Below are 25,524 nucleotides of genomic sequence, written 5' to 3'. Positions count from 1 at the left end.
AATGGGGGAACGAACGAATGAAATATAAGGGCATTTTGGGTATATCCAATACGTTTGCAATTTCACGGTGATGTGACTTCCTCCACACAACACAGGCCTATGGGGATACATACAAAGCAATTGGATTTAAATCTAATAAAATTATCATAAAACGTAAAAATACATATATAAGATTATGATTAAATTTGAGTCCTCGTAATTGGTGTTCTAGATAAATAAGTTAATAAATATTTAATATACTATATTAATTAATATTAATGGTATAAAATGAATAATAAATACATTTATATTTTTAAGGTAAAAATTTAAACTTTCTTTTTCGTCCATATATATATATATATATATATATATATATATATATATATATATATATATATATATATATATGAATTGGCAGAATGTACTCTATTATGTGTGGGATAACATTCCAAAATATTGCCTTTATATATATTTTTTATAAACGTTTTAAAATAAATAATAATAATGAAATAAGTTTCTTTATCATTTAAATTTAGTTTATACTGTTAAAAACACTTTCATATTAAATTCTAAAAAATATTACTTTTAATTTATGTACAATTTAATTTCTTTTTTATTTTATTTTTTTCTTATAAATGTTTATAGAAATATTTCTATCATTTTTATATAAAAAGATATAATGATTTTTTATATTATCTTCACTGTTTTATATTAAAAGAGGTAAATAAGATTATTTTTAGAAAAGTAGTTTGACATTGAAAAGTTTGTGGAAGTTGGAAAATGGAAAGTTAGTTTGTAATTTGTGATAAGATGAAAAAACACAATAAGAAAGAGTTTAACTGCGTTTTTTTATCAAATTTAAATATTTTCCATAAACTATCTGATTGTAAATATTCAAGTGATCAGAATGTAATTAATTCGTCCAATAAATTTTATCAAGCATAGTAACTTCAATTAATACTTCCGCATTTTCTAATTTGTTTTATCTAATCATTAATCAATATCTCTCGCATATGATGAATTATAACATATGCTACTTAAAATCTTAATTAAAGCACTTAAATAAAAATAATTTTTAAATATATGTATTGATAATAAATGATATCTCATTGGTTAGTGCATATAACAATAACGTATAATATAAAAAAAAAAAAACACAATGATTTATACTAGTTTTTTTTCCAACAAACTACGTACAATTTTCATTAATAAATTAAGTTTTACTAGGCAAACTCATGTTATAAAGTACACTTCGAGTATTCTTTTGACTCGTAGGCACTCCTAACTAATCATGTGAGTATTAGTGACTCTAGTCACTCATGACTTAATGAGTATTCTTTCCCAAACCACTTCTAACTCAATGCGTATTTCTTCGGATAACAAATCACTCCTATTTCAACGAGTACTTTTGAGCACCTAGTCACTCCTAGCTACTCCCTTGGGTATTCTTTACCAACTCACTCTTAGCTCAACAAGTATTATTTGGGTCTCTAGCCATTTCTGACTACTCCCTTAAGTATGGTTTGCCAAACAACTGCTTCTAACTAAGGTATGGAGGTTGATTGTTTACATGATCATCAGATCATGGAATATGTCTATCATGGAGTATTTATGTCTAACGACGAATACAAGGTTAAACTTTCTCTCCTAGTTCATACCATTGTTTTTGCTCTCTGAAAAGGGGTTATGTCTTTCGAAGTATACAATGGATAAACACTATCTCATAGATTAATTGATGAACACTCATATTGTCTTCCATGTAGCTTTTGATGAATCTAAAGGTTTGGCGGGATCTCTACTCTCAGCATTAAGATCTCTATTTTCTTCTTCTTGAAAACTTTGAGGAATACTCAACATTTGAGCAACATTTTGGCACAGTGCAACCTCAACTCTCACTTTCTTCTTCATGATGAAGGACCTCAACTCTCCTAGCCAATTTCTAATAATTGTAATTGTGTATTTAATCAACTAATTTAGTTGATTTTTTATAAATACCCTAAAATTTCAATGTAAATTAATCATTGCATTTACAATTACTAATTTTATAGTGAAATTTATTTGATATTTGATTTTTGGTATGAATTTAGCTAATATATATATACATTAACTCAAAGTAAGAAGATATTATAATACTTGAAATGGATATTTGGCGTGTTTTAAACATTATTTGTGTTAGAAATATACATGTTATAATTATTTAATTATGAAATTCGTGTTTATGAATGATATAACTTGTGTGGTGGAGTACTGCTCAACTAACGCTTAAGTAGTGAGTCATCATTGTATGAATTGCTCAATGTTGATCAAACACCAACATGGATGTTCAAGTAACAAACCATATCACTAATATTATTTGAGAATTATCAAAGGAAGATGTCGATTAAGTTTTCTCTCATAAAATAGGTCACATTAATACGACGAGAAATCGCTTAAGCATTTAAATGTGCACTGATGTTGAAGTTTTAGAATAGATGAGACCATGTAACTACATTAATATCAGTCAAGTGACAATGTGGTCTCTAAAGCGATAAGAAGGAAATGTGCTTGATGATTCTAGAACTTGTTGGATTTTATAACAAATATCATAATTTAAGCATTGAGATTCAAGTGATGAGTGAGTGTTTGAGTGAAGGAGAGACCGAACCAACTCTCTTTATTATAAAGATGATCGTTTAAGTGATGAAAGATTTTTCTAACTGAGAGAGACATCATACCAATCATCTCTCCTTTAGAATCAACGTCACACAAGTTACATGATGTCACTCAAGAGACATTATGTCTCTCAATAGACATGATGTCGCTTAAGTGAAAAAAGACTTTCTTTGTTCATGGAACCAATGTTGCTTAAAGACAAACTTGCTCAAACTATGTGCCTATAGTGGTGAAATATTATTGTGTTAATTTGTATGAATGTGTTTTATCTGTTTGTATGAAGTTGATTACAGTGATAAGATGCATGTAGATGTATATGTAATTATATAATATACTTTATGTTGTGTACTGTATGTATGATGACCTTTTATGAGTGTGTAGTGATTCTTTTGTATGTGTTTGTGATTTATGTGTGTATTATGACCCTTTATTGGTGCGTCGTGAGGGGTACCTTAGATGGTCTCGTGGTCTCAAAGGTTGTGTATTAAATATGAAGTTTACACGAAAAAAAAAATATTGTATACTTCATTGATGATTTTAGAACCTAGATTAAAACACCATGTACCCAGAAACAATCTACACACAAAAAATTGTTGATGGATTATGTCTATAATGAGTACTCAAGTGATAATATATGGTGAAATATACTCAACACCAATATTTTGTATAGCAGTGTGACAAATTATTTTAAATAAAAATTCATATATATTATTGAATAGAAATATTCAATTAGGTTACAATATTTTTTAGTGTTATATATATATATATATATAAATAAATAAATAAAACGTTACCTCTCATTAAATTTCAATATCATGGTGAATACTGTTTCATATAAATATTTAATCTTTTTATATGCATATTTTAAAATACTGGAACTAAATAACTCTTATGAATGAAATCTTCAGTTTCTTTTTCATGAAAGAGAAGATGGAATGTTGAAACTAAATAACTGTTTTGAATGAATTATTGAGTATAACCATTCAATAATATTTTCAAATATCAATGTATTATGTAAAAAAAATGCATTCACCAAAACGAATATGGTGACCTGATTTATATATAGGATGTTAAGTTTACCATATAATCTAGATAAAAAAAAAGAAAAAAATGTATTAATTTTTATTAATCAATAATTATGTAATGTTTTTAAGTAATATCTCTAAAATGATTTCTGTGATCTCCTTGTTTCTCTGACGTAATAAAAGGTGCTAAAAAAAAGTGGATTATATTATCCTTCTCCATCTCCTAAGATAAAATTTATATTTCTACAAATTAAATGTGCAGTGATTCTATAAAGCTAACACTAGTATGTATATTTTAATTTAAAACTATTCGTATATAAATTATCAAGGACAATTATGAGTTTGTAAAAATTCTATTGCAAGTATAAGAAAGTGTTAAGTTTTCCATACATGTTATTCGTCATAAATAATAATGATAATTTTTATAAAGTATAATAAATAATGATAAATTTTACAAATCATAAAAATGTTAAAAAGTAAATGGGGTGAGAGAGGCTCGAACTCTCGACCTCAGGATCACTCAGAAGCTATGAGACCTACGCGCTAGCCAACTGCGCCACCACCCCACTTTGCTATTTTGAATCAAATATTACTTTTAAAACTATTACTTATACCTGTAACTTCACTTCCTGGAAACTCTGTGTCCTGAACAAGACTAACTTTGCGTGTTTAGTCATATTTTCTTCTGTCTTTGACGAACCTAAACAAACACAACTACTCATTCCTGACCGTTTCTAACACTTGTTCTTCTGCTGTCATTTCGGCGGTTTCTTTCCGAGTGGATCTTTACACACCAAGGTAATTAACTCAACTACTTTCTCTTCTGCATTTTCTTCCACCTTTCAGTCACTCTTTCAATAACCATTTCACCTAGGAATCTCAAAGCTCAAAGCTTCTATGTTGCAGAGCCACGTGTTCCATACCCATGGTTGTGTGTTTTAAAATCTATTCTGCAATCTGATTTGAGGATGCCACCCATGTCACTTTAACCCCTCTTGATGACTAAATTTAGAGGGTTCAATTGCAATCTATTTAGCTGCATAACCCCTTGACTATAACCGTGTTGTTACTAATTAAAGTTTCCATTTTTCTTGAATGTTTTTTTCCCGGTGCCACATTATACTGTTACTAGGATAGTTTATAGTTCACACCATTTGACTCAGATTCTTTGTTTTTTTATGATCTGGGTTTGTGATAGTTTACTTGTTGATTATTGAAATGTACGGAATGCATTCTGTGATTTTTTTTTAAGAAACCGACCCGTTGGAGCTGCATCCCAAGTGGCACTACGTGTTAGGAATTGTACTGTTCAAATTTCTTTGGGATGTTTGGTCTGTTCTCTAGTTAACTCTCATTGTCCCTCGATATAAGTACTTGTGGATCTCCTTTGGAGGAATTGTGGTGGTTGTCATAGTCGTTGTTATGTTATAATACTTAACATGCAGAAAATTGCAAACAAATGCAGCGGATGTGGCTGCAATGACAATCATGAACGGTTAATTTTTAACCTTGCCTCCTTTATAACTGAAAAAGGGGGAAATCTTAAAATTCGTCAACGGTATGTTTGCGGCTTTCCTTATTTACCTGTCCAAGTGTGCCTTGTCTTTACACTTAAATGCCAAACTTTATTTGTATTAGGAAGTCAGTTTAAGCCTAACTCATCTTCTCAAAATCGATTAGTAAGATGAGGTTTATATATTGTAAGTTAGTCTTATCTCTAGACGATGTGAGATTTGTCTCATTTAGATTTATCTCCCCCTCACACGGAGGACATCAATCTTGACTAGGATAGACTCATATTAGGAAGTGAATTTAAGCTTAACATATCCTCAGAAAACCGGCTTACTAAGGTGAGATTTCCCCCATTTATATATTAAATTGGTCATATTTATAGTTGATGTGGGATTTCGAACACACACCTTCACACTGAGGATATCAAGTGGGAATCCGGGGGGCAAACAAATCTTGACTAAAATAAACTTTTAATGACTTTGATACCATATTAGAAGTGAATTTAAGCCCAACTGATCATCACAAAACTAGATGAGTAAGGTGAGATATATCCCCATTTATATATTGTAAATTGTTCATATCAATGTGGGATCTCCAACAATTTGTTTGTTTTTTGTATATTTTATGTCTGATGAAAGCCTCTATGGAAAAGATGAGTGGTTGATGAGCTATGAAGATCTCATATCAGCTGAGTGTATGACTAGAATTTTCTTTATAATAACCTTGGCAATATTTTGTCCTTGAGCTGTTATTTCTGGCTGAATTAGGTCTAGTCCATTCTCATCTAATACAAGCTTTTGAAAGTATTTCAATTTTGCCATGGTTAACTTATGTTTGGTTAAGAAGAAAATAGTGTGGAAGGAGGGGAAAGGAGGGAAGAGTGACAAGCACCAGAATTGGAGCTGTTTGGTAGCGTAGCATGGAAAGGGCAATGAAATACTCAAAAAAGCAGTGGATCCCACAACTTTGAAGTTCCATGCTCAATAGTGAAGATTTGCATGCAATCTTTGGTGTTACACATACGATCAGACAATAGGTAGTCAAAGGCAAAAGCACCCTTAAGGCACTAGAGGGGTTTTAAAACCTTGAAGCAAGGGGTGTTAGAAAGTACGTGCCATACTAAAGAAAGGCATATTAACATTAGAAAAAGAAAACAGTAAAATATCTTGCTGTTTTAGTATTTTGCATTGGTTTTCATAAATAGTAATTACCAAGCATAAAATTCGTTGTAAAAATAGTTACTTATTTTACAAAAGGTATTTGCTGCTAAAAGACCCAAAGACTAACAGTTAGAAAATTAGGTGGCTAGTTTTAAGTTCTTTTAATATTCTGATTATTTGCACCTTTTAGCATCACAATTGGCCAGTTAGATGACTAGATTTCATTAATATTATCAAATATGCTTCCAAAGTCATGGTTTGTATGACTCTTTTGGTGTTGTGTGCCTTTTCATGCCTTTAACTCCCTTTGATGGGAAGTTAAGAAAGTTACATAAAAAGAGGGATGAAAGATATTAAAGTCAAGAGAATCATCGTTTACATTTTGGGCAGGATAGTTTTTGCATTTTTGTTTTCTAATTTTGTGGTTGTTTACTTAGTTTTGTTTTTGTTTTATTCCATGTTTCCAATAAACAATTTTTTTATTGACATTTCTTTGCCATTTATAACTTGTGCATTTCTTTAAAATTTCACCCTATTCATTTTGCTTGAGGTTATTGATGGTGCTCTGCCAGAAAAGTGGCCTTTCAGTGAAGTACAGAAATAGACTAAAAGGCTTGCTCGCTCTAATAAAAGTATCACATGCATGCATCACAAAGAATTATTTTCTAGATTCTTTTGTAAACTGAATTGAATACTGCAGATGCTAGTCCTAATCTGAAAATGGAAAACAATCAAAGAGCTGGTGGTACACAAGATAGTTCAATAATGAAATCTGTTGATCAAAGAGTACGCTCTAAGGGGCGTAATGACATAACGACTCGTCGTCTGAAGAATCGAGAGAGGCAACGAAGGTATAGGGCACGGAAGCGGCTAGAAGCTGAAACAAAGAAGTCATTTGTTATCGAAGAGACACCATCTGTGACGGTTGAACAACCACCAAATAGGAACCACAACAACTGCATGACCCGCATATATTGTAAGCGAGATTGGAAGAAGGATGCTAGACATGCCCATGTGTTAAAACATCAACAAATGAATAGATCTATTGATCCTCTAACCATAACTAGCATGCCTGGGGTGTCTTGCTTAACCATTGGAAATAAGTCAGAAACAGTGCCAGAGAAGGAAATTCGGTCTGAATCGTCTAGTGTTGTTAGTTCTGAAACTCCTAGAGTGGTGCTGAGTCGAAGAAATTGGAAAGCAGAAGCTAGAAGAAAGAAAAACTAGTTGACTCTTCATTTCTCGTTTTAAAAAGAGTATTTGTCCCTGTGGACTTTCTGTTCTGTGATAGACATTATATAAATGTAAAGAATGCTGGATAACCACCGTTTCATTACTTGGCAGGCTTTGAAATTATGAGCACCACAGAAAATCTGCTTCATTTTCTACGTTATTCATTCATATCTTTCATCACAGACGTAGAAAGGGCATTAAAGAAGATACCTGGCTGACTCTGGTCATTGGTTGATCTTTGGCACAGGGCTAATCAGAAGTTCATCTCCACAGTGAAATGGATTTTTTATGAAATGTTGAGTATGCAGGTAGAGTTTTCAACTTTAGTGCAAAGTATGCTTGAGAAACAAACCATCAATCTATTTATGAATTTGTAATATATAAATCTTGGTTTACAAAATAGGATGATCTTAGAAGTAAATATCATACTTTTTGTCTCTTACAATTCTCACTCATTCATCTTTACAGTTAATGCATTATTGCCATTCCATCTTTTGTTCATAGTAATTGAAACTAAGAACCCAATGAATTGTCAAAGAAACTGGTTGAGTATAGTATCATTTTTGCAATTTGTGTTATTACTATTACAGTGACATTAACACTAATATTACATTTTCTGTATTGTTAACTTTACACCCTATGAATAGAATTCGACATTGAACAGAGAATAAAATACAATTGCCATCTCCAAACTCATTCTCATCCTTTAATAACTTTTCAATTGCATTCATCTAGCCTTTTTTTACTTCAAATAAAAATAATATTCATAATATTTACTAAAATTAAAAACTATTTTTAGAAAATCGTGTAAAAAACTGATAGAACATCCAGACAAATTTTTAGATACTATTTGGAGTCATATCCTTATTCTGCACATTTTTTAAACTCAATATATTAAATTTATGAAATTTACAAATATGCAAAATAAAGTTACTGTTAGGACTCAAATTGTATTATTGTTATACCTACTATAATATTTGAAAAATAAAAGAAGGAAAATTTTCGTATTATAAAATTTTGTTTAAAGTTATATTAATATTAAATTCCTCACAAGTCACGGGTCACCATCTAGTCTTCTTTATTCTTGCTAACTTCTTCTGATCCCATGTAAGATTTCGTGTTAAACCTTAGATCATGGCGGTTATCGATATTCATTTGATACAAATCTTCCTCTTTCACCTTAAAGCACCACAAACATTAGCTCTAGCATTCCAAGGTACACACAGTAGAGAGATGGAATATAAAATGTGATGAATTAATAAATTGAACCACGAAATACAATGAATCCATAGGAGAAATAAGAATCCAAAAACTACCAAGGATGTGAATCATGTATGGTGCAAAAGGAAAGGCTCATAACTTGTACAGTGTGTTTGGAATACCATCATTTAGTAATGTCCCTTGTCTTTACAACATCCCCCATAAAGAAAGTATACAAAAGACAGAAAAGACACAGCAATGAAACAGAACAATAATGTGATCAATCTCAGTGGAACCTCATACTCTGCTGCTCTTGCGTTTCAGTCACATCCTCAAAACTCCAGTTTCTTCTCATTCCACTGCTCCTCACGAGCTTTGGTCCTGAGGATCCAGGATAAGGAACGTCTCCTGTACTATAATTGCGGCGATGATCACCCTTAAGCTTGGCCACAGTACTAACTTTTGGTAGCTCACGTTTTGGTGTTGCTGGTAACTTGTTGCTTGACCAGCTTCTATCAACCTGCTTGCATATTTCCTTGATTTCCTTGAATTCATTTTCTGCAAATAACTCCCCAAAGGAGTCTGTCCTTTGAAGTAGCTGGCTGCAGGTAAGGCAATTGAGACTCATTGTGTTGGTGATTTCTTCTGTCTCAAAAAACCAAAACCTGCTCTTTCTTGTGTTGGTAGGAGTATTGGTGGAATGAAGTGGGGAGGAGGTGAGTTTATATACATTAGGCCAATGGAAATGAAGTGGGATGAAGACATGGTGAAGGGTTGCAAGATTGGATTTGACAATGCAATTGATTAGTACAAGCAAGCTGTTGCTCTATTTTTGCATGGATTCTGACCCAAAACAAAAACAGCTTAGCCATTTTTTTCTAATTGTGGCGTTTGTTGTTGCATGTGCCATTGACCAATGACTCATTCATTCCTGTTGCTGTTGGATAGGTTTCTACTGCAAGGGAGTTATTCTGTCATTCATCACATGGCAAATGTTGTCACCAACTCAAATGTTCTATACACAATAGGCGTGTTTGTGTTTTTGTTACCCCAAAATGGAACTATGTTCAGCTCCCTCTATTTTAGCTGGTTTTAAAATTAACAAAGTTTGTAGCTGTAAATAGTAAACTGATCAATATAGCATATAACAGTTTTTAATATAAGAATGATGAAAATAAGTGTATGTTCTAAACGTATATTTTACTGAAGTAAAAGAAAATTATTATGAAACTGATTATTTATAATATTGTAAAGTAAACAAATTTATGGTTTCTCGCATAATTTATATTGATTTTTTTTTATTAAAATTGGATTTCTTTTGACCTTTGACGGTTTTTATCTTTATTATTTATTCACGCCAATATACCCATTATTAAGCCCATGACGAAAATTTACCATGAGAATAAAACTAGTCAAGTTATTATAGATAAATGATTAAACCTGCTTAGACTTTTTTTTTTCAATTTCTTTATTCCTTTTCTGATGATTTTTTTTTTTTTTTTTGGCTATCTCTCATGAATTACGATTTATCTGATTAGTAAGTCTTTTCTTTTCCTTTTTATACGAAGAGTTCAAATGTTTAAAAAAAATGAACCCAGATAGATGATGGGCCACTATCTTCAACCTGTACTGTAATACGAGATTGGGATAATTTCTTTCTGTACCCCAATAGTTTCTTTCTTCACTCTATAGATCTAGCGAAAAGACTATTTTAACCTTAATGAAAATAATAAGTAACCATAAATCTGTACACCCTTCACCTTCTTCACCCTTGAGCAGGGGCGGAATCCCAAGCACGACCAAGAATATATAGGCATATGGTTGCTTTACCAACTCAAATGATAAATTGTTCGAATTGAAGGAGGATACATAGTAAAATAAACAATGAAAGGATGATAACATTATTGGACATGATGGAGAAAGAATTGAAGAGGAAGAATATGAGGAAGTAAAAGATCTAATTGACGAACAAGATAAAGAGAAGGATGAGAAAAACGAAAATTATAGATCTGAGAAAACAAATGAAGATATGCACTTACTAGAAAATGAAGATCATGACGAAGGTGAAAAAGATACACAATCAAAAAGTGAAAAATATAATAAAAGAGATTGACACATCTAGTCGTTATCATAAGAATGTCAAAAGGCCTAGGTTCTTAATTTGAATTTGAAGGTTTGAAAAAATTAAAAGAGAAAAATGTGGGAAATTCGGAAATGATTTAGAAGAAGAAAATCATCAACTCAAGCAAAATTATTGGCCAGAACTCTAAATGAAGTTCCAAATTTCAAATAACATTTCAAACTGAAAAATGCATATGCATAAAAGTCTGCTACAACGGTCAAATAACGTTATATGAAAATTAATATAAAATCAAATATAACTATAAAAAAAAATACTCAATTTAGTTATTTATAAAAGCAACATATAATCAACTACTTGCTTCATCTAGGTAAAGTTAGTATTTGCAAGTTATTCATATATGTGTTATTGTGAAAAACTTCTTAGAAAATAATTCACACATTTATGTTACCTCTTCTTTATTGAAACATCACCTATGTCTATACTAAGAAAGTATATCAACATTGTTGTAACTTTTGTTGTATCCAACCTCACATACATGCTAAATTGTATCATAATAAGGTTGTGCAGTAATGTTAAAACATCATCGAGAGTAATGATTATTTTATCAATAAGAAGGTAGAAATTGTTAGCCTGTTTGTGCCACTGATGAGAATAAGTTACACTTTAAAGCTTTAATCATGGATTTCTTGGACTGTAATTATGAATAAATCCACTATTTTATTTATGATTCATCCAATAGAATTTATTTTGTCATGCACTAATATTTATGTTAATATTATACTTTTAGTCATAGTAGACAATACAATATTACACAATATATACAATCTAGTGGTTACATAAAGTAGAAGGTTCGACGATACATTTGTTAAGTCTCAAATGAAGAAAACACTTCAAAAACATTGAGTTTAATGAAGAAGAAGGTATAGAAAGAATTTGGTGGGAATAAAATAAATTAGACAATCTGATGAACAGTTTGAAGGGAGTGTCTACTACTACGAGTGAACCCTAATCAAGTAAAAATCTAAGTTGTTTCTCTTAATGAAGAGGAGAAACATAATATAAGTATAAGAATAAGAGAATAAAATCTACAAAATTTCAAAAACAGAATTAGATGCAAATCATATGCAAATATATCAAGAAACAAACCTATAAGTACCATTGTAGGAGTTTTCTTCTGATTACTTTCACTCATTACTTAATCATTCACACTCACAAACTCTTGGTAACTTAAACATCAAAAAATCTTTTACAAATATAACTATCACTCAACTTTCATCATCAAAATTTGACAATCTTTCATAAAAAAAAATTATGAAAAAATTAATTAGTTATACAACTCGATCACCGATCTTATACTACTCCAACTCTTTCTGAGTAAGAATATATAGCTCTTCTCATAATTTAATTATTATGTAGCCTCCTTTTATAAGTTTGTTGCGTTTGGACATGACAAGTTCTCCAATAATACAAATGGTTAGTGCTTCTAAAGTTATAATAATTAAAAGAATAAAACACGGTTATGCTACTTACACGCACATTTCAATCGTGCCGCACATTTCAATTGTTATTTTAGACGGCCGTGGTTAATGTTTTTTTTAGCAGATAACTAATATCATTCAAACATCACAAGTACTTATACGAATATTATTATTACTATTATAAAAGAAAAAGTTAATTAGTTGTACATGCAAAAACCTCATTTTTTTTATCATATTTACATTTTTGTTTAAATTGACAACAGATCATATTAGTATACCTACAAATAAAAATTCCACTCAAGGTCATTGATTTGTAATTTAAAATTAAAATTTGAGATTTTATTCAGGAATGTATCATGTTTTTAGTATGTTTTATTTCATTTGATCAGTTAGATGTGATAAAAAAAATTTAAGCTAGATCGACGAATCTAATCTAAATTTACTTTATAAAATATGGAATTGATATCTAGTATCAATTTGTTTCATCGTTGTTACTGTAAGCAAGGATGGAAGATGCAATGGTTTTGTATACGTGGAAGAGTTTCTTTATGCTTATTTTTTTATAAGAACAAGAAAAAACTAATTTTATAAGTCCTAATTGAGCATAGTTTATTGTACCAAGCCACCATAGACTTTCTTGTTGAAACACAAATTATATATAGACTACTTTTAACTAAACCATGATTTAGTCCGCAAAAAGTCTTCCATTTCAAACTTCAACGAAGTTTCTTCCTTATTTAATAAATGTAAATTAAATATGATTTTGTTGACTATTTTTTTCTAACCCTCAACTCAATTAATCGATACCATCTAACAAATAACATATATGCCTGCAATTTTAATACTAAAGTTTACTAACAAATTATTTTATTATCTTTAATTTTATTACTAAGAATTTTTCCTGGGCAAAGTTTATTAATTTTTTTTAATAAAGTCATGTTAATTAGTTTATAGCCAACTCCGAAATCATCATAGTATTAAAAAAACATGTGCCTAATTATTAATTTTGATATTAGAGAATATAAGTGGACTGTAGCAGGAAGACAAGAACAGGTATTAATCAGTTTTCCATGGCCATGGGATGTCAGCATTGTAATGACAAAACCAACTTCACGTGGATTTTCTTGAGCTGTTGTTAAAGGAAATATTGAATTAAGTGGCTCATTTGGTGGCATATCATATGTTCTGGTCCACTTCTTTAATTTTGAATCAATTCTTCTCCAATAAACGGTTTCTTTCAAATCAATCATTCATTATGCAAAAGTACCCTTGACGTGATGTAAATTACACACCTTCTATGTTTTAATTGTGTGGTTACAAATATTCATTTGAATCCATTTTATGAACTTGTTCATAATTCAGGTGTTATCATTAAATTTTTAAATTATTTCTGGAGATTCTTAGACACTCTTAGATGTATTCTGAAGTATGATACAAACAATATAGCACAAGTAATCTAGTCGTGATATACATTTTAAGATATCACGAAAATGGAAAATTTATTTTTTTAATTATTATTGGAATTACCATATTAAAAATTAAGATCATATTATATAAATGTAAAGTTTATTTTATAAATTAATTTTATATTTTTAGTTAAAATTAAAGTTAATATGATATTAGAATTTTTTCGGAAAAGTAAAAATAATATACTAAAAATTTATATATATATATATATATATTACAAAGTAATATAACTATAACTATAAAAAAAATCGCCAATGTTATATCTTGTTTCTTTTAAATTCTTGTACAATCCTTAATAATTCAATCATAACTAAAAATTTAAGAGAAGTAATAAAAAGAGAAATATTTGATAAATGAGTTTCATTTAATTCTTAAAAAATATAAGAATACGTAAATTAGTTAAAGTATAAGGACTTGGAAAAGAAAAGAAGATATAACTATTCAAATTTCTATATTTCAAACATTACCTCAGTATGTTAAAAAGAAATGCATGAGAAATAATAAAAACTCATGTATCATAAATAAATAATATAATATGAAACTAATACTTTACTCTCACCTGGGACGACAAGATGCAGTTCATTCTCTCTTTTTTCTTCAAAAATAGGACAAAATAAGTGAGACATGAGTAAAAACAATGAATTTTTGTTTTCCTTATTTTTTTTTCTTTCAAAATTAGAATAGAATAAGTAACTATTAAAGAGAGGACGAACTAAATAGACGAGGAGGGAAAATATAAAAATAAAATCTTAATTTTCTTCTCTATATATTTACTTCTTTTTTTTTAGCATACTTTATAAAATAAATTGGAAATCCTCCTAATTATATTCTCATCTATCTATGACCATATAATTCTAGGAGGGGAAAGACACCCTCTCACACCTATAATCCTGTGCCACTGTTGAGTTTTGAATAATATATTTATAAGAATTCGTAGGATAAATATTAAACTCTTTTCGTAGGTACATTAGTGGAGATAAAAACGTTTCGATAATTTCTATATGACTAAAATTAATGGAATACAAATAAATATATATATATATATTATCTTTAACTTTTCAATTCGTGTTCCATTTAATTTAATTTCTTTAATTCTTTGCTAAAAAAAAATCTAAGTATTAGTCATATTTTTATAAAGAATGACTTCACTAAATATTATGATTGACTTGTTTGTTAAATAGGACATCGATTTGTATGTTTAGTTTGTTTTCGAATGATTATTGTTTACTTGAATGAATTTACAATAATTATTCTTGTTTGGATCTAGGAATATGTGAAGAAAAACAATCGTGGAAAGGTGAAGAAAGTCTTTTTTTTTCATTAAAAATGCATGAAAGTTAGTTTAGGAAATTTTCAATGCATGAGAAGTTTAGATTACCTAGATAAAATTTTAGAAGGATTATTTGATGAATTATGATTTTGATTTTGTAAAAGCCATTAAAAAGAAAAGATTTCAAGATTATAACTCAAGATAAAAATCTATGAATTAGAAAGAACTTGTGTCACTTATACTCCATTAAATAAGCAAGAGTAGAAAATTTCAACTTAAGAATATAAAAAGTAACTGGTAATCAGAATTTTGTTAATCTCTAAAATAATATTTAATTTAGTTAATATAATAATTAATTAATTTTTATTTTTAAAATTTGTTTTTATTTAATTATTTTTTTAATGTAATAAATGAAAGAAGTGACTTGCCACTTAAAACTCCATCAAGATAAGAACACACATTTTATTCAATTATAATTAAAAATATGAGTATTTGAACTCTCCTTTTATAATGAACGTGGCGGAAAAAATTAACAATTATATTAAAATTGGATATAACAATAACAATTATATAATAAAATTTGTAATTGAAATAATATTTAACATTTATGTAATTTGTAAAAGTATAAAAGAAATAAATAATAAAAATAATATTTAATGGTTGCACAATGGAACTTAGGATGACAGTCACAACACAACTTCTTATAAATAGATGCAACAATATAAAGGTGGTGGTGTGATGAAAATAACCTTTTGAAGATAACAACAACTTGAAAAATGAAGATGGTGGTTGTGACAAGAAAGCAATGGAGGAAAGGAGAAAGTGAAGGAAGAAAGGGAATGGAGGAAGAGGGGAAATGATGGAAGAGGAGAAATGGAAGAAAAAAGGGAAAAGAGAGAATGATGTGGTTTTGACAAATGAACACTAAAGGAAGAAAAGAACAAAAAATAATGCAGAATGAAAATGAACAAAAGTGAGTATATCATAATAATGGGACATACTAGATCAATTTTAGAACAACCAATATGATATGTAACATCATAATTATGAAATTGTCACTACACTATATTTTATATATTTTATAAAAACTAATATAATATTAAGTGTAAATTCATGTTTTTGCATTAATATAGAATCTCAAATTTATTATCGTTACTGAAATTAAGAATCGTTATTATGTTTTGACCATTATTATTTTTGAAGTAATGAAAATCGCATCTAAACATTATGATTAACCTATTTTTTAAAATTAAATGTCAACTCTTAAATATTAATATTTGATGTTAATATGAATATTTGAAACAGGTAAATTAATTTAACTATTTTAATTTTTTTCTTTTGAATTACAGGTTTATTAATATACAAGTCTATTAATTTTTTATCAATAAAAAATAAATAAAATAAAATGAGATAAATCAGGAGTGTCTGAACCCTTATACAAAAATATCTAAACAAACCTTAATAACATTCAATCAACTAGGATTCCGATTGACTTTACAAAACAACAACTAGAGTGACATAGACATGACTAGATAGATATAAACATGATATGAGAACACAAATACATCATCCCTCCAAATGAGTCAAGTTTTCAAAAAAGAAGACAAAATAAAAATCATTTTACATCATTTTCCAACAACTGAAAAAGATCTTTGGTAGCAAGTTGGAGTAAGCCAACCACCCGAGAGCTAGAAAAATCAAAACAAACCAGCGAGATACTACGGAAACCTAATTATTTGCACTAGAACACAACAAAACTTCTAATCTTAAACAAATTGTTAAAAAGCAATCACTGAACATAAACTTTTCAAAAACCTCATATACAACATTAATTCGAGTAAGAGAAATTTGTCATTCTTTTCTTTACCGTAACTCAAAACCAAATTTTCATTTATATCACAGTAAAAACTTTAACCAAATCAACTCGTCCATTCTTAAAAACAACTTTAGTTCTATTATTTTAAATTTTATCTATAACTTCTATCCAAATCCTCCAACATGTAATAGCAGCAAACTTATAGGTTTAAACAACTTGAAATTTATTAACTTATTGAAAACTTTAAAATGAAATAGATTTTTAAATAGACTAACTGGGTGTTTGTTTTTGCGAGTCTTTACATTTTTTATGCAGGTGTGATATAAATGATTAGGTATAGTTTTCACAAAATATTGATGTGATTTTTAGTTTGAATGGTTGTTAGTTTCCAAGCACACTAAATATATCATATTAAACTTGGATCACTAGATTATGAAACATGCTGTGACAAACGTAAATAAAAGCCTAACTAATTTGGCCAACTTCCATGAGAAATTAGTTAAACATTAATTAGATTTAGACTTGCTAATTTTTCTCTGAATATGTATAAATGATTTGATAAAATCGATCGATCGATGCTTTTGACCATTAATTATAAATTGTGAATAAAAAAAATAAAACTGATTGCCTATAATACAGACAAATATTAAGATATTTTCTATTTTTTAATTTATTATTTGTCTACCTCATTAGTCATTACTCTTTTTTTATGTTATGATATAATTTTTTTGTAATCCTTCATGTTTTGTAATCTATCAAACGTGTATTCATAGACTAATATGAATTCTAATTCCTTCTTCTTCATTTTGTGCTTTGTCATTTAAATTCTACACTCCATTTATTCATCTATTTAAATAAATAATATTTATCAAAATTTTATTCACGTTATAAACATGGGACAGCTCTTATTACGTACTTGTTAAAGAGTCATGTGTTGATTGTGTGATAGTCTTTCAACACATGGAAGAACCTAATCACAACTTCAGTTTATCATTAGTATGACATATGAAAAATATATGTATAATGGTAACATTATTTTCTCAATACAGCTCCTATATATGACAATTTATTTGGGTCTACTAAATAACAACTGCAAATTTTATTCTCTGTTTCATGTATTTCATTTTGAAAATAATGAGACTACTTGAAAATAAATTTCAATTAAGAACAGAGAGTTAGTTAAAAAGTATATTATTAACATTCCTTCTAATAATAAATATCTAATAATTTCAATAAATGTCTTATTAACTCTTGGCAAGGGTAGTCTCCTAACTAACTTGTTTTAGTCCACTAAATAATTAGTTACTAAATTTAGAATCTAAATAATTGGTAGTTGAAATATTGATAATTAATTATATACTAATTTAGAAATTATTTATAAAAAATATAAACTAATTTAGAAATTAATAATATCTAAAATAGTCTATAATTTAGTTACTAAACCAACTAATTATTTGCTGTCTCTAAAATTAGTTTATATTTAATGATTTTTTTTAATGGTCTAACGGATCTCTATTAGATGACAAAAGAGGATTTTTTTTTTTTAAAATGATTAAAAGGAATTGACTTACTTAACCTTGTACTTTACCGTTTTAAAAATTACTCAATTGAAACTATCACTACAAAATCATGAAATAAAAATCAATTTCTATAAACCAAAATAATTAGTTGCAATAATAACTAAATTAGAGACCATTTTAGAACCTAAAAATAAATTTGGTTTCTAAATTAGTTTATATTATTTTCCATTATTGTTAAATAATTTCTAAATTGGTATCTAATTAGCAACCAAGGTTTTTGCTACCAAATTTAGAAACTAAATAATTGGTAGTTAAAACCTTAGTTGATAATTAGGTACCAATTTAGAAACTATTTAACAATAATAGAAACTAATTTAGAAATCAATTTTTTTTTTAGTTTTTAAAATGGTCTTTATTTTAGTTCCTATTGTAACTAATTATTTTGATCTCTAAAAATTGATTTCTATTTCATGATTTTCTTGTAGTGTATTTTTTTTTAGAAAAATGAAATTATTAATATTGGAGTTGATAAAGTTGTTTATATTTTCAGATTTATTAATATTGTCTCTCTTTTATTTTATTTTTCTTAATTATTTTATATTTTTATTTTAAGTGAAGCAACTCACTCAAATTAGTCTGAATTTCTTGTTTCTTACCAACTAGAAGAGGAAATAGAGAGGTCAAAGCTATCGATACTAATTTGACTCATAAATAAATAAATATATATATATATATATATTAATTTGATTTTAATATGAGATGTCTATATTCTACCTATTAAATATATTGAGTGTTTGAAGAGAAATCTAATTATGAATAGAATGATAGATACAACAAACTTTACTAAACTCTCATATGATTTGATAACAAATAGATTTAAATCTAACTATACACTTAACAAATCTTATTATGATATATTGTTATTGTAATATATTTAAAAATAGACTTTAAATTTAGTTAAACTTAAAAAAAATATGTTTTGTAAGATAATATCTCCATTCTCATGTATATGATAATTTTACCTACTATCTTATCTGAAATTAAATTAACTCAGTATTAACATTTCTAATAGCCTCCATGAGGGTACAATTACAAGTCACTTGATGATAATTTTTCTAGCTTTATTAACATTTTGCTCACATGTGATAATTAATTTTTTAATAATTGGCGTGGAACTACCCATTGGTTGCATGCACTCTTAAAGATGATACTGGGACAAATTCTCATCAAGTCATCACAATTGAAAGATTTCGTGGTGATGTAATCCAACATTAGTCTTTGTGCAATATAGGTGATGATAAACACATAAAACAATAATGTGCCTGAATTTCTATCATAAGATATTTAGCCCTATTTTATGGTCATCTTCTACCCTAGGCCTATCTGTAATATCATAGTTTATGACCACTGTCTTTATATAATAAACATCTTGTGAGCTGCTCTTGCCAAATTCAACTAATTTTAATCATTCAAAACATGTTCATCATTCAGCTTGGATCAACACGAAACAAGAAGAACCCCACATGAATTAAATATGATCCACTTCAATGTCATCATATTAAATGAACAAAAACAAGGGAAAAAACGAAGCACCTCAATTTTCTCAGAGCACGCAATCTTTTGCATCAGCTAATAAAAATTTGTCGTTGCTTGACAATGGCGTCTATTCATCTTTAATCCCGAAACAAAAACTAATTTAGTAGTCAAATGGTGGGAACTTTTTTGTATTCTTGTATGTATTATACTGAACATCGATGAGGATAGCTTATCTGTCCATTCTTCTACTGATAGCTACCACTATCTACTCCTTCAATTTAATATAATGTTTCAAAATTAACCTTTTTTAACATTCTACCCATTATTTTCTCTTGTAGCACGACTCATTCCAAAAATTTCATTCTATTATTATAGATACAAAATTTACACCTAGTTTTTTTCTTTTTTTTAAATTTAGCATGATAAGAGTGACTGAAATTGAAACCTTGGAAGTTTGGTAGAACCCATGATGATTGAAGAAATTTTAGAAAAATAATTATAAGAATGAAGAAAGCATAAAGGCATCATTTGCTGAGTTGTTATTCCAACCATTCAAACCAACTGCATAATTGGAATGATGGACGTATAGCGGTTGGTTAGTTGTATCATGCATCCTGCGCCTGTTTTGTTTTGTCTAAGATAGATGGAAACGTCTTGCTCCAACGTTGTTAAAGCAATATGCTAAAGCATGGTTGCTCTTCACAGTAAATACATCCACTTTACAGTTCATTAAATTAATATTTTAATTTATTTTTTAATATAAAATATTATTATATTATTGTTTGGGTTGTCAAATGAAAGTGTTTCACTGTACAGTGTAAAGAAAACTTTTTCTTTACATTTAACACCTTTTGCCTTTTTTAGGTCATCAAAAGGAAAACTGGATTTTACAGCTATCCCAATATCATTAGGAAAGAACTGTGAAGGTTACAGTTGAAAGCAGTTAAGGACACCCTAGCACATGGGGAAAATTGTGAAGTGTGTTATTTAAGGCATTAATTAATGGCCTCTATTAATCGTGCCCGTGTCATCTTCCGTTTGTTTTAAGTAAGTTTGTAGTGAAATTATTTCCTTATTTAAGTGGAGAATTCCATAATTACTACTGAATGGAACAATAACTTATCTTATAGCAACTATGCAACTTTAAAGCTTTTAGCATATATATGTAGCAGTGGTAAACTTTACTTAAAAATAGTTTTATCCAATTCTGCTTATATCCCAGGATTCCTGAAATGCCAAAAAGGCCAGCTGTGGAGCTAGTATAAGTACACACCCATACTGCTGTAAACTCCATTTATAACCATTTAAGTTTAACATAGAAGAAATAGTTGGTAAACGAATGAAATTCCATGTTGTTTTTAATGTAGCTTAATAGAAAGAGCCATCCCTTTGGGTCTCTTTCTTAAGGTGAACTTCTGGCTATTCCCGTGCATTAGCACTGATTCAGATTCCACAAACACATACATGTCATAGCCTCGTACATAGACAACTTGGGACTAAAGTAGCATTCGATACCCTTTTATTCCCCTCAATCCTACCATGCATGTCGGAATACATTTTCATTGTCAAAGTTGGTAGTAGGGTCAGAACATTAGTTAGCAGAATACCCGATAAGGAAACTCGCAAACCAGATGGGAAAAATGAGATAAGATCTAATACAGCGCGAGCAAGTCAAAAACTTGTAAACGTAGCATAGATGTAGACGCTCAAAAACAAATCCAATTAGCATAAAGACAGAGAAGCATGACCTGTTTTCTGTTGGTAAGCATTTTTCACATGGCTTAAAAGGAACATCAACTCAACTCAAAGCAGCTCAGAAATTTTGGTTCCCAATGACGACCAAGCTATCTGCTCAATCACACCCATTGACACAAAATTCACACTGTTCCCATGATAGATCAGACAGCAAAAGCACAACAACTCCATCATACCAACAATGATTAAAAAATTGTTCTCTTCCATGGTTAGACAAAAAAAACCTGTAAAAAGTGGGCAGTGCATGCTCCAACTAAAATCAAAAAACAAGTGGGGATTTTTAAAAGAATGGCGTTCTCTTATAATCTCTTGTAAAAGGCAGAAACAAACAATGATTATTTGAATAACCAAAACTGGAATGGCAGCAATGACTGGGAGTGGAACTGATAATCTGAAGAATAATAACACTGAGAACTTGCATGGTGTTCGTTCACATTTATGATTATTAATATATACACGATCTAGACAGATAAAAATACCCCTATTTTACTTAGCTGCTATCTCCACTCCTCTCACCCACAGATTAGGTGAGAACTGTTCCTCTACCTGGTTCTACAACTCCATGAAGCTTCCCAACTTGATTACCTCAAAATTCATACTGAGCTACTACCCAAAAAGAAAAGACATTATTATTATTTTACAGAAACAGCTACTGGGAAGGCTTAAAATATCCCAGAGTAGCACAACTTACACAGAGCTAGCTAGCTAGCTAACATGACACAAACACAAATCATATAATCTCAACTCAACTCAACGCCGCAAAGTGCAGACTCGTTATCATCGTACATCCCCAACCTTAGCCGACAGGGCCGAACGAAGCTGCTCCTGCGTGTAAAACCTACTCCCCATCTTCACCGTCGCTTGTTGGATCATCAAATCGTTAACTACCGATACGCTGGCGTGGTGCACGTCCAAGTCCAACTCCATCAGCGCCGCCATCAACCTCGCTGCGGGGTGGTTCTTCTTGCTGCATTGGATCCTTATCATCGCGTCCCACCCAATAATCTTCACGTCGATGTCCAAGTCAATCAACGCCTGATTCGACGACTTAATGTTACTATTACCCCCGTGTTTCGTATGATTAGAAGAAACGTTGTCGCTTGATTTCTCGAGTTCCTTCTTCACTCCTTCAAGTTGCTTCTGCAATCCATCTTTATCTGATTCTAGGTTTTGAAGCTTGGACTTCAGCTCCGTGATGTAAGATATGGCGTCACCCAGAAGCGACGCTTTGTCCATCTTGGACACGTTGGGAACCACAGCACGAAGCGCGTAGAACCTCTGATTCAGCTTCTCCCTCCTCTGCCTCTCCGCTTCAACGTGGTTCAACGGTTCCTCTCTTCCGTTCGCCGGCTTCCGCCCTCTCTTCCGGGGCCGCTTCTCCGGCTCCACCACAGGGTCCTTCACCACCGACGCTTCCAGATCCGAGTGATCGGAATCGCCTCCGCCGGCAGACTTCAAATTAGTTGCCGGAAGAATCGCGCGAGAGGTGAACGAAAGCATTCCATCGTCGTTGCTGCCTCGCGAATTCGGGGACCGTCTCTTCCCGTTGTTGTTATTGTTGTTCTCATCCGCAACAGCAACAAACGGTGATTGACCAGAGAAGAAATTTGAATTGGAATTGGAATTACCATTGACACCGCCGCCGCCGCCGCCGTAAGAGGTTCTCTTGCTGTCGCTGAAGCTGAAAATCTCGCAAGATTCGGGCTTCAGGGAATGCTGATTGTGAGTGTTGCCACTCTTAGGGTCAAAACCGTACTCAGAGAAGTTCAATTCTCTGGAGAAAACGCTCTGGTTCTGTGGAACAGCATGGATAGAGCTTGGGGTTTCAGTTAAGGTACTGGAACCGGGGGTTTGAATAGAACTTTCCAACTGCATCGTCTTTGAAATTCCGTGAGTACTGTTATGAGGGGGAACCGAAACGGATACAGAAGGGGTAGCTGCGGCAGTGTTAATTGAATCCCTAACTTCAGGATCGTTGAGCCAGAGCGTGGAGGGGTCGTTTTCTCCTTGATCGGCGCTGGTAGCAGGCCAAGAAGAACCCATATCGAAGTTGTTGTTGCTAAAATTGAAGAGAACCTTGACCTTGTTCATCAGATCCGGGTTCTGGTAAATTAACTCAGTAGACCCCAGCTCAACGACGCCGTTTGCGGACGGTATGCAGACTAGGGTTTGGAGGCCGAAGACTTGTCCCTGGCGGGCTCTCTCGCAGGGGGAGGTGGAGAGGCGGTCGCCTCCGATGACCCAGACGGGGTTGGAGTTGAAGAAGGCCTGGCCGGGCAAGCCGGCGCCGTTGACGAAGGACTGAGTCATGGAGACGAGGAAGAACCACTCGGTGTCAGTTACCTCCTCGTCTACGTCGTCGGAGGAAGCGGCGGAAGAGCCGGAGATGAGGGAGTTGAGCTCGCGGAGGACCTTCTTGCGGTGGTCCTGCTCGGCGGCGGAGGTGGCTTTAGCTTTGGCCTTGGCCTTGGCTTTGTCATCGTCGCCTTTGTAGTAACCGTCGCCCCAGCCGAGGAGAGCGGAGCCGGAATAGTCGTAGGAGTGCTGCCAGAAGATGGCGTAGGTCCAGCTCTCTCTGGCGCCCTCGATGAGAGCCTGGAGGCGGTGCTGGAGCGTGTCCTGGTTGAAGACGGCGGCGGATTGCGGCGGCGCCGGAGGTGGCCATATGGATGAGAGATCGGGGGAAGACATGAAAGCCTCCATAACAGAGGAATTATCGTCCGTCCAGAGATTCATCCACTCGCTAACGCTAGTTGTTGATGTTAGTGATTGATGAGTGGTGATTGGGCTTTGGGGTTTGGGGAATTGAAATTGATTTGGTTTGGAAGGTAGAACTGGAGAGAAAAAGAAAGAGAAAAGGGGATAAACACGTAAAGCTAGCTACCAAACAAGAGAGAATGCATTTGGGTTTGGAATTTATTTGAAGTGCATTTAGGGTGAATTTTAGTAGTATTTGGTTTGGAGAGAACTGACTGAGAGTGAGCAAGTGCGAGCCTTCCGCGAAACCCAAATGCCCCACGGAGAGTTTTTCGTTAAGACACGCCCAGGTGTCACCATTTTTTATAAAAAAAAAACACCGCGTATTTGTAAATATTACAAAAAAATATTAAAATATTACCGATAAGAATAATTTTAAAAAATTAATACATATTTATTGTGAACAATTTTTAACCCTGATGAATTAAGCAACTGGTTCTTATAAATAATAATGGAAGAGGTATTAAACTATATTTCAATCTAAGTTTAGATAAATGATGTCTTAATGAATATTATAAAAACACTTGACTAAAATGTTTAATATATCTCATTAAATAATCTTATTTATTTAAACAGTAAATATTAATTATATTTACCACAATAAACATTTTTTATTAAATATTTCTCTTGCTTTTTTAATAATTGTTCATCCGAAGATTTTTCGTTTCATTAAATAAGAAATTAAAATAACCAAATTTATATAATCTGTAGGTAAATTGATTTTTAAATTTTAATTTTATGGTTGTATTGTATAACAAAAAGAATTAGTGTGTAAATTGGGACCTACTTCATTTCCATTTTCACAATTATTATTATTATTTTGTCATGTTTTTCTTATAATTTTGTGGACGACAAAAAAGTCTGCGTTCCACCTGTAAATTGTCTTTCTCTGGTGCCTCCTGGGATTGACAGCCCACCCATCATATATTAAAGAATAAAAAGAATAACAATAATAATAATAATAATATATTAAAAATATCTCCATCTCATATATGTTTTTCATAATTTCAGTATATTTTTAATTATAATTTAAAATTAAAAAATTATATTCTTATTTTATTTTTAATTATATTTTAAAATT

General features: G+C 31.0%; 3 protein-coding genes and 1 non-coding gene across 4 annotated transcripts; 1 reads left to right on the top strand and 3 right to left on the bottom strand.

Moving 5' to 3' along the window:
* Positions 1–4,137: 4,137 nt before the first annotated feature.
* Positions 4,138–4,222, bottom strand: TRNAM-CAU (transfer RNA methionine (anticodon CAU)). The gene is given in 2 exon segments: positions 4,138–4,173; positions 4,185–4,222. It is a non-coding gene; the product is annotated as a tRNA-Met (tRNA).
* A 106-nt stretch (positions 4,223–4,328) lies between these two features.
* LOC137811265 (FAM50A-like protein) lies at positions 4,329–8,006 on the top strand. The gene is made up of 2 exons (XM_068612938.2): positions 4,329–4,454; positions 7,029–8,006. The coding sequence occupies exon 2, from the start codon at positions 7,049–7,051 to the stop codon at positions 7,553–7,555; it is 507 nt and encodes a 168-aa protein (XP_068469039.1). The 5' UTR covers positions 4,329–4,454; positions 7,029–7,048; the 3' UTR covers positions 7,556–8,006.
* Positions 8,007–8,837: 831 nt separating this feature from the next.
* LOC137809321 (uncharacterized) lies at positions 8,838–9,919 on the bottom strand. Its single transcript, XM_090299412.1, has one exon. The coding sequence runs from the start codon at positions 9,387–9,389 to the stop codon at positions 9,048–9,050; it is 342 nt and encodes a 113-aa protein (XP_090155538.1). The 5' UTR covers positions 9,390–9,919; the 3' UTR covers positions 8,838–9,047.
* Positions 9,920–22,078: 12,159 nt separating this feature from the next.
* Positions 22,079–24,732, bottom strand: LOC137811264 (transcription factor MYC2). The gene has a single exon (XM_068612936.1). It carries the CDS (start codon positions 24,420–24,422, stop codon positions 22,464–22,466), a length of 1,959 nt encoding a protein of 652 aa, XP_068469037.1. The 5' UTR covers positions 24,423–24,732; the 3' UTR covers positions 22,079–22,463.
* Positions 24,733–25,524: the final 792 nt, after the last annotated feature.

The sequence above is a fragment of the Phaseolus vulgaris genome, chromosome 2, assembly GCF_051622355.1.
Source record: "Phaseolus vulgaris cultivar YP4 chromosome 2, ASM5162235v1, whole genome shotgun sequence".
In the NCBI taxonomy this organism is placed as follows: domain Eukaryota; kingdom Viridiplantae; phylum Streptophyta; class Magnoliopsida; order Fabales; family Fabaceae; genus Phaseolus; species Phaseolus vulgaris.
The sequence above is the reverse complement of the archived record's forward strand: the minus strand, read 5'-3'. Positions and strand labels throughout refer to the sequence as shown.